General features: G+C 43.2%; 1 protein-coding gene across 3 annotated transcripts; it reads right to left on the bottom strand.

Annotated features, from left to right (window-relative positions):
* Positions 1–1247: 1247 nt before the first annotated feature.
* Positions 1248–8802, bottom strand: LOC119884238 (src substrate cortactin-like). Of its 3 annotated transcripts, none has more exons than XM_038694703.1 (8): positions 8643–8802; positions 6614–6724; positions 5059–5114; positions 4914–4983; positions 4584–4819; positions 4015–4147; positions 3132–3200; positions 1248–2721 (listed from the first exon to the last, which is right to left on the bottom strand). In XM_038694703.1, the coding sequence occupies exons 1-8, from the start codon at positions 8785–8787 to the stop codon at positions 2585–2587; spliced, it is 957 nt and encodes a 318-aa protein (XP_038550631.1). In that variant the 5' UTR covers positions 8788–8802; the 3' UTR covers positions 1248–2584. The 3 variants fall into 3 exon arrangements, with proteins under 3 accessions (XP_038550631.1, XP_038550632.1, XP_038550634.1); XM_038694704.1 differs by having other exon boundaries at positions 4015–4144; XM_038694706.1 differs by lacking the exon at positions 6614–6724.
* Between the last annotated feature and the right edge of the window lie 936 nt (positions 8803–9738).

Raw genomic sequence — 9738 nt, 5'->3', positions numbered from 1 at the left:
TAAAAAATCTAAACACACATTGGAACATATAAAATAATTACAATGGTGTAAAACTGTCTACAGAGGTTTGAGGGCAACTCACCGTTGTCCCCTCCCACCCACTTCTTTCATTTACAAGAAATGTAAATACTGGTGACAGATATTGCCAATATATCTTTATCGGAATTTTAATTGAATGAGGTATTGATATCAGCTTAAACATATCCAGACTCCCACACTCGGTAGGTAAATTACTTTTTAGTCTTTTGTAATGAAAGTTGTTTCTGTGAATTTAGTTATGAATTTGTTTGCCAGACATGAACCAGGAGGAGGAGCTGCTGCTGTTCCAGGAGAGGAGTCTTCATCAGTCCACTGCACTACAGCAACTCTTCACTACGGTGAGGCTTTTTCCCCACAGTCACCGATGGACGTCACATAACAAACCTGCATGAGTCCACTGAGCCAATCGGGAACAAAATACCTGGTAAAGTGTCAGCAGACCATATTTTTACTTAAGTAAAGTACAGATGTGTCATCAGCAAATGTACTTAACGTATCAAAAGTAACGGCAGAATATATGATATTACTGTTTAGCCCGTCGCAGGTTTTGTATGTGAATGACAGTGGTGGAAAGTACGACAACCTCAATATAGTACTTGAGTATTGCCATTTTATTTTTAGAGGGATGATACTGTACAGCTAGTTACTTTTCAGATGCGTTTTCTTTGGATGCTTTCAGTCCAATTAGCTTCTAATATTTCTGTACGTTTACTCATGTAAAAGTTTGACTTGCTTGTTATGAAGTAATTTTACAGAGTGATGTTTTTTTTCTTTTTATGAGGTTAGTACTGACGCATTACCATGTAAACAGCATTTTAATCCTGTAGCCTGTCAAAGTGGAGCTAATTTAAATTGCTGCATGTAGTTGTGGGAAGTTTAATCTCTAATAATTCATCATCCCATATGTTTTTAATCTTAACTGTCAGAAAAATGGAGGAAAAAGTACAATATTTCATCCCTAAATGTAGTGGAGTAGAAAGTGAATGGCCCGGACTTTCCTCACATTACTCCGTATTAGTCTTTTAAATGTTGAACGTGTCATTGCAGCGCCCTGATTTGTGTTCATTTCTATTATTAATTACTGCAAGTCCTTTTGCCAAATAGTGTCAATAAAAAGTATGTTAATGTAAAGTAAAAAAACAAGAGAAACGTTTTTCTAGAGCGACTATGTTGACAGGGTTGAGGATATTAAAATAATGCAGCCCAAACAAGCTTAAAATTCAGTTTATTTATTGAAACTAAAAAAGAAGACGCAGGTAATGATGTGACGCAAGCAAACAGAGGTACAGATAAAAATAATGCATTTGAAAAGGTCACTATTATTTATTACTTTTTATTATAAAACCCCGAAGATGAATTTAATGAACGCTACACTACTGCGATCCACAGACCTGCCGTCTGATAGAAATAATTAGTGTTTGGAGAACACACCAAAGCCTCGTCCCTCAGTGCTGATAAATCACTTATTTTGAAAGGTCAGCACGCACACAGTTTGGTCACAATGAGCAATGTTAGCTGTGCTGCAGAGCGGCATAACATATCGTGAACCCCCCGAGCATTCAAGACACAAATACACAAGTCTCATCCAAAGAAAACCACAGTGACGGGGAACAAAAATGTCTTCAAATCTCTTATTTCTCAACGCATCTCTCTGTACATGATTCTAAGCGTGATTAACCAGTATGATGTTTAGCTTGTGATTGGCCACAGCAGCGGTAAAAGTCTTTGACATCTGTGATCGAACGTCAGCTTTACAACTGATGCAAGTGTTCAGAAGGAGAAGAACATATTCGTATTAGTTTCCCTTTGAAAATCAACAAGCGCAGCTTCAATCGGGAGGGGAATTTAAACTGCAACATTTACGCACACAGACCAAGAAGCAAAAGGGGTTTATCAGCGTTTTGGTCCATACTGGATGTGCTGGACAGTATATAGCCATCATTATCATCCGAAGCGGAGGGTGCTTTTCCACTTTTAACCGCTCCTTGCTTCCATTGAACAGTGAGCACCCTGAGCCCTGCGCACAACACTCATTGCGGTCATTACTTCGGTGGGACTAAAATTCCTCTCTAATGTGTGAAGAAGCACCGACACTTGATCAACACCTTGTGAGCAGAACTCTACTGTATCTGGAAGGAAATAAAATGCAGCGTCTGGCTGTGAGGCAGGAGGTTAAGTCACCTCGAGCCCTGAACAGCCACGCTGCATTTTGTAGCTTTTAACTATTACACGACAGAAGTGCAAAGCTTTGTGCCTCTTTAAGCCCAGAGCTATAAATTCTCTTGGTTATTCTGAGAGAACTCCTCCTCCCTGTCTTCTGCTGCACGAAGACCAACAAAGGGATCTGAAAATGAGACAGGTAGGTAGAGGGATGGAGAAGGAAAGAAAGAGCAAAAGAAAGCCTGCCAGGAGACCTGAGGATGTCTCGCACTACGATGAGGTGAAGAGACAAAAGAGCGGAAAGGAACATGGATTTGAAAATGTTTCTTTCCTCTTTTCTTTTCTTGCACAAGGACAGGGACGCGGCTCATCTCGGCGGGCGTCGTCATTGCCGAACCTCCACGTAGTTGGCTGGGAAAAGGCCGTAGGCGCCTCTGCACACGCCTCGCCACCAGCCCTCGTCGATCATCTCGATGTTGGTGATGATGTCATCGGGGTCAAAGGAGATCTCGTCGTCGCCGGCTGAAACGAGACAGATCGATGACGAAGGAGCACCACAAATTCAGTCCATCATTTAAAACTGCTTTTGTTTTGGACACTGCGGGAGATTCTCATTTTATTAAAAGACCAAATTATTCTTAGAAACATTGCAGGTCCAATAGAGCAAGACTGGTCATGACTTTTAGGTACATGTGAACAACATGTTGGACTGCCGTCAGACCGCCTCTGAGGTGCAGGTCTGAAAGGGGCTCCTGTTTGTGTCAGCTAGTTTTGTTCAAGGCTAAAAAGATACAACAATGAAAGCTACGTAAAAGCAATGCATTCATTTACTTTGCTCCCAGACGCAAAACCACTCATTCTGATCTTCTAGATGCGGGTGTGACTGAAAGCTGTTGCAGCTGGGACACAAAATGAAACTGGCTCAGTCTCACCTGCTTGGTAGTCGTACAGAGCCACCGCCGTCACCCCGAGGTCCTCGCCGTACTCGTACTGTTGGCCGTCTGCAAAAGGACGACGGTTTGTTAGTCCAAGTAAAGAGACTACAGACCGACTGGTTGCCGAGCTACGCTTATATGGTGCCGTTTATCTCTCAGGTAATTGGCTTGTTCAAGAGACTAAATTTTAATATTTGTTCTGAAAGGGCCCATTTTCACATTTTTGGGTCCAAATGAAAACTAGTAGGTACGAGGTCTTGGATCCGCAGTGGAACGTATTCCTTCAGGAGAATTGCACCTTTTGTGGACCTCATTTTTGAAGGGCCTAATTGCCCCGAAGGAATCCGTAGCAGCCGCTGCAGCTGCTCATTTCAACACCAAAATGTATAGAAATAGGTTCCAGATTTTTTTAAAGTTGTGTGTCCTGTATTTTACTACTTGGAGTTTTCATAGCGTTAGTGTTGCTGAGGAAAGGTTGGTTCTTCAGTCCAGGCCTTCATGAATGTAGTTTTAATTGTAGGACTGTTGTATTGCGCTACATTAGATTTAGCTAGCTGTACATAATAAACTGAACTGCGAGATGGACCAAAGAATTTTCTACCTTTGTGGACAATCAAAGTTTTACTCTACTGTAAATCTGTCAATCAAGTTTTTCTCCAAAATTAAACCTTTCTTATTTGAAAATTTCAACAATCAAAAGTGATTAATCCTAACGAGTTGTGTGTGGTCAGCTGGGATTGGCTCCGGCCCCCCGCGACCCTGTACGCAGGATAAGCGGTTGACGATGGATCGACGGATGGAGTTACGGGTGAAGCATAAACGACAAATGTTTGCCTGTTTGTGTTCAACATCCAGGCAAAAGTCCCCAACAACACTTCACCTGCTGCTTGAGCCTCCACGGGGGTCTCGTAGAGTTCCTGGTCCTCCTGCGCTGCATAGATGCTCAGTGGCTCCGGCTCGTACAGCTGCTCTCCGTTCTCCTCAGCAGCATCGTAGGACGGTTCCTCTGTCTTCTAACAAGGCAAACGTACACTCTGTTTAAGTGAGATCTTCTGCGTAAAGTACTGCTACATGTAAAAACCCAGCTTCACTGTACTACTACCTCACCCCTAACTAACCAACCCTAACCCTGCCGCCACTAAGAGGTTAACTTAAATTCCACTGACAAACTAAAGGCAACAACCTGCATCTTTGTTGACAGGCTTTTCTACATTATTAACACGTGTGCTGCGTCATGATCGCCGCTTTTCTAAGTGAGAAGACTGAACACCGTCAACACACTTGTCTGAAAGGGGCTGTCCTCGCCACCTACTTTAAGCACATAACCAGTTCACCTGTGGCAGCATTTCCATCCCTTGTAATATCTAAAGTCTAAATTCTTTGTCTTCTGCCTGAAAAGTTGCACTTTAAGCCCACACCACAGAAATATCCCGTAAAACCATGACTCACCCGGTGGGTCGGGGCGGCAGCAGGCAGGACTGGGGGAGTCGGGCTGGGACTTGCAGCAGGGACAGGAGAGGGGGCCTTGGGCGTCTGTTCGATTTTACGGCGAGCCTCCTCTTGCTCCTGCTTCTCCTTGGCCTGACGACGCGCTCGCTCCTCCTCTGCCCTCTTTTTGTCTTCTTCCTCCTTCTGCTTGGCGATGTTCTCGAAGCGGGCCTTGATGCTCCCCGTGTTGCTGCCAGCTGATGAGTGGAAAATTGGAGAATGAAGAAATGAAGAGTCGACGCGCTGCCTAAACTTCTGATTCTAACCCAGCAGGCGTTAACGAATGCTTACCAGCCTCCACAGGTTTGGTTTTCTGGTAAGATGGACTCGGCTTCTCCAGCTCATCGAAAGAGCCTGCGCTCTGAACCACAGGGATAGAGACGTAAGACTGAGCTCTGTACACTTACTACACAATAACCACACAAACACTCCTTACCTTATCCATCCGGTCATTCTGGACACCAAACTTCCCTCCAAATCCTTTTGAATAATCTGGTAACAAACAGCAGATAAGTAAAAGTCACTTTGTGTTTTACATTAATGACTCAACCACAGTCGGCTTCACCAGAACTCGTTTTCCAGAACAGACCGTAAACAACTACAGGACTATTTAGTCCCGTTTAGCCTTTTCATTATTCTTTAGTATGGCACACTATTAGAGACATATCGGGCGCTTCTCTGGTCGGCTACAGTTCAGATGAAGCGGACTGTGGTTGGTTTCATAGGAACTGGGAAAGAGAACTGTTGGGATCAAGACGACGGGCCGATGAGCTCATGCAAACCTGTAGAGACGAGAAACAAAAAACTGAATGCAGACAGTGACAGCAGAAGAGCTGAGGGGGGAGTCGTAATGTAAGCCAAACAGTTGGGGTCAAGCAGCCATCTTGGCTCAATCTCAGGCTTTGAGCATCAGCCATGACTGTGTGGTCACAGCAGGAGGCCTTGATAAAACGTACTGTGGCCGTACAGCAGCATGCATAAGGAAACAAACAGCATCATGGCAGCGGTAGAAACAGCAGGGATCGGGTGGGGTGGGGGGGTAGAAGGATAAATACTGCTGTATAAATGTGGGAACTGGCCATGCCACAAGAAGACCTCTGCATTTCTACATCCAACCCGTGTTGTAGTTTTGTAGGATATTTACACTAAGCTGCATACCGACGGACGTCACCTGGCCCAAAACGAAAGCTGTCTGTAGCGGGAAACGGTCAAACTGTGCTCACTATTTCATACAGGTAGAGTGTTGAAACAATAACAGCAACAAAAAAAGAGGCTCGGAGGAGGAATGTGCCACACCTGAGCAAATAACTAAAACTAACATGTAGATAGTTTCTGTTTTGTCTGCCACTGAAACTTTTCATCAGTTCATCTATCTATCAGCTATTTTTTAACATGCATGAGAAGTCCTCCATTTTATTGAACTCATCTGCTGATGAATATCATGTGATGTGATCAACAAATCTAGTAAATAGACCTCCTGGTGTGTTTCCAGGATCAAGGATGAACTTTGAACCTCAGCTTTGATTTTACATTTTCTACCAAAGAAACAGTACCAATATTAAATGTTGACCATCAGATCATTTTGATTAACTGAGACTTGGTTTCTGGAAAAATATTGGCGTTCGTCTCAGCAGCAGATGTCTCAAGCCAGAACCATCGGCATGGCAGGATGCTGCCAGAGGTGAGAAAACACCCTTTTTCTAATTTGCACGAGCTGAAAATGAGCACGTCTACATCGTGCATGTAGACGTGCTCATTGTAAATCGGTTGGTGCTGCACAGGTGGCAGGGTGTGGCACGGGTGGGGGTTTCTGACAGAAGGGGTCTGTGACTTAAAAGAAAACAGCCATTACTGAGGATGAGGAGGACGGTGTGAAGGACAGAGTATCAAGCTTGGAGCACGGATTTTGTTTTCTGGAGAAGGGTGGGTAAGGAGCAGGAGGGGGTTCTGAAATGGTGGGGTAAGGTGTTGTGTTCAGGGAGTATCTGTGCCTTTCTGGGACTCGTGCTTGGCCAGGCTCTCCTTGTGCTCATAGCCCAGGGCACACTGGTCCTGCTTCTCCACCTCTACCCCATACTTCCCTCCAAACCCACGTTTATAGTCTGCAACATAACACACAACCATGTAATATACACACACACAGACAGACACAGAGAAAACGAGACACTCGAGAGGCCTTTCACGATTCACAAACACGCTCAGTGATGTGGAGACACAGATTTAAAAAGAGGAATCTTCTATTTTACATGATGTTGATGATGGATTCCTTTGATTAAAATCGCTGCAGAGCTCTTTCTAAACATGATCAAGGTCTGTGGTCAAAGCTCTAGCATAAACTCTCTTCAGCAGGTCTGCTTCCTGCAAAACCGTTTCTGCTGCAGTCACTTCCTCTCTCTGCACAACACAAATCTTTCCCTCCTCTGTACCTGCTTCATTTCTTTGCTTGACCCCTCTCAGGGAGGAAATGGTGACATTTAGTGACTGGATATGTTGACTGACACAATGTCTACCACCAATTTATTTATTATATTTAAAAAAAGTTTTAGTGGCGTATTAATACACATCCCATTTGGCTGTGAACTAGAATCTAAACTTACATTTGGCAGAAGCCACAGGAAGACGTAAAAAATCTAGTCTTGTGTTCTACTTCTGTTTACATGAAGCTGTACACTGCTTGACACCTGGCCCAAAATGGAGACCATTTATAGCGGGACATGAGCAGGCTTTAAAACTCTTTCGTTTACATACTGGTACCAAAAAAACAACAACAAAAAGGCTAAAAATTCAAAACCACAAACCGGCGGAGAAGGGAGGTCATCTCTCACATCTGTCCCGTCTGTGCTTCAGAATTCTCTCTCTCAATTTCAGTTTCTCTCAGAGAGCCATGCCTCTACTGCTGTCAGTTGGAGAGCGACAGAGGTTGTGAAGTGACTGGAGCTTTGGGCATTTTTATACATGTTCAGTTGCTGCACGGTCAGATTATGAGTTTGGGAAAGTTGCAGATCAATGCAGGCCACACTGAATGTCTAAACTGTTCATCAAAAACTAAATAAAATGGCTTTTAGTTTTGAACACTTAGAGTAAGTGCAGTAGTAAAAAAAAAACATCTAAGTTCCTCTGTATGACATCATCCGCTAAAAGCCTGACATGCAAACGTAAATCTGAGCTGTGGTTTCACTTCCTCTATTTTAGCCTTTTTTAAACCCGCAGATTGAGGAAGTTGTCAACCTTTGAAAGACCACATCCAAAGCCACAATAAAACCACATCAGAGCTGAAGTGCAGGGCTCAGGAGGAAGAGAGGTTTTACAGTAAACACACTGTGTGCTAAACTCAAAGCAGACAGCTTGTAAAGGCTGAGGTTTGGTGGGTACTCTCCCCGTTCAAAGGTCTAGAAAATGTCAAATGCAGAGTTTGATGTGCAACAATTTAAACAAGAGACACGTGTGGCTATCAGCGTTTCTTCTCCTTTGGTAGAAAACAGCAACAAAAGGAAATATAAAGAAGCTCTATGGCCAATATTCCACGTTTAGTCAGAAAAAGGGAAATTCCTTATAACCAACAACATACATCATTTATGATAGATTCTATCATCCAGTAGCTAATTACTATTCCTTTGATATATTTACAATGAGCCATTGATCAAAACCTACAACGAGTACAGTAGTGTTGTAGTACTTGGTCTCGAGACCGGTCTTAAGACCACTTTTTGATGATCTCGGTCTTGTCTCGGTCTGGCCGGTCTTGACTACAACACTAGAGGACAGTATACAAACTGACAAGCCTCAGCTGAAGGTGACTGGTGTTTAGCTGGTGTCGATTCTTCTCCCTGGTTATGAACATTAAAAACTGAAACCATCAGCTTTGGCTTACATTTGATGTGGCATCATAATTCTGACAAAGGCATTTGCAGTTTACTTGTTCTTATACTTATTTGGGTATACACACACACACACACACACACACACACACACACACTGTCTCTCCCTTAAAACCCATAGAAACCAAATCAGAACCAGTACCTTTCTGGGACTCGTGGAGCTGTAGTTTCTCCTGGTGGTCCCATCCCAGCGCCGATTTATCCTGTCTGTCCGTCTGCACACCAAACTTTCCCCCAAAGCCCTTCACATAGTCTGCAGAAACACAACACACACACACCGCAGACATTAACCACCAAACATGTTCCTGAAACCTAACTGTCTTCTGGTTGAATTACCTCAAGTAGGAGTGGATGATGTAGATAAAATTGTTATATTGCATCAGTAATAAACTGTATATTGTGATGTAGGGAATTTCTTGGTACTTCTATTGACAAACTGGTTATATATAAAATAACCTGATAAGAATGTCTTGGCTAATCCAGTTATTTAAATATATATAACGGCATGGTGGTATAACTAAACCTCTACTAGTATCTCAGTATGCCACATCATATTGCCCTACCTGTAGAAAACATCACAAAATTTCATATTTTCACATTGCACAGTGGGAATATTCACTAACGTCTGAAGAGCGCCCAGGCGGTAAGCTCAAAATTAGAAAAGACTAAAAGGTGAACGTGAAAATGTGTAGACAGTCACAGATGTACAGCAGGTGATTCTTAGTAGGACGAATAGTTTTAAACAAATCTCATTATTTCATTGTGCCAGTTTAACCAATTCCTGTCACTGGAGCAGATGCATGAAGTAAGCACAATCAACAAATCATGAGTGAAAACATGCAAGCATGAAAACAGACAGATGCGTCTTTTGCACAGTTTTAACACTGGTGCATTAAAATGTCTGCGCCTGTTATCTGAGCACGTTACCCAGTTATCACATATGCAAACCTAGGCAGTAAACAAAGCCCGGTGTATTGTGGGGAATTCGAGGTCATCTACACCTTTGACGTCAGCCCGTATCTGTTAAGCTGCAGTTGGCCAACCAGGCGGTAAAGTCTGCGCAGTGTGTCAGAGCTGCAAGCAAAGCTGCACTGCTGTGTTGCAACTGAAAGTCCAGACAAGCCAAGACAGACACGAGGGTGTGACTCAAGTGATCAAAACAAACTGCAAGTACAAATTCTGATGATTTGGAAACAAACTGAAGTCATTTTAATGGTTCGTAGGTTCATTTTCTATCA

This window comes from Micropterus salmoides, unplaced genomic scaffold, assembly GCF_014851395.1.
Source record: "Micropterus salmoides isolate LMB-PRFRI ecotype aquatic unplaced genomic scaffold, ASM1485139v1 Ms_hic_scaffold_3301, whole genome shotgun sequence".
Lineage (NCBI taxonomy): Eukaryota > Metazoa > Chordata > Actinopteri > Centrarchiformes > Centrarchidae > Micropterus > Micropterus salmoides.
This window is presented reverse-complemented; position numbering and strand designations above follow the sequence as displayed.

Coding starts and splice junctions, on each gene's coding strand:
- LOC119884238 (XM_038694703.1), bottom strand. CDS start 8,787: ATGTCTGCGGTGTGTGTGTGTTGTGTTTCTGCAGACTATGTGAAGGGC. Junction 4,148..4,583: donor CTGCCGCCCCGACCCACCGG/GTGAGTCATGGT, acceptor TTGCCTTGTTAG/AAGACAGAGGAACCGTCCTA. Junction 3,201..4,014: donor CGTGGAGGCTCAAGCAGCAG/GTGAAGTGTTGT, acceptor GTCCTTTTGCAG/ACGGCCAACAGTACGAGTAC.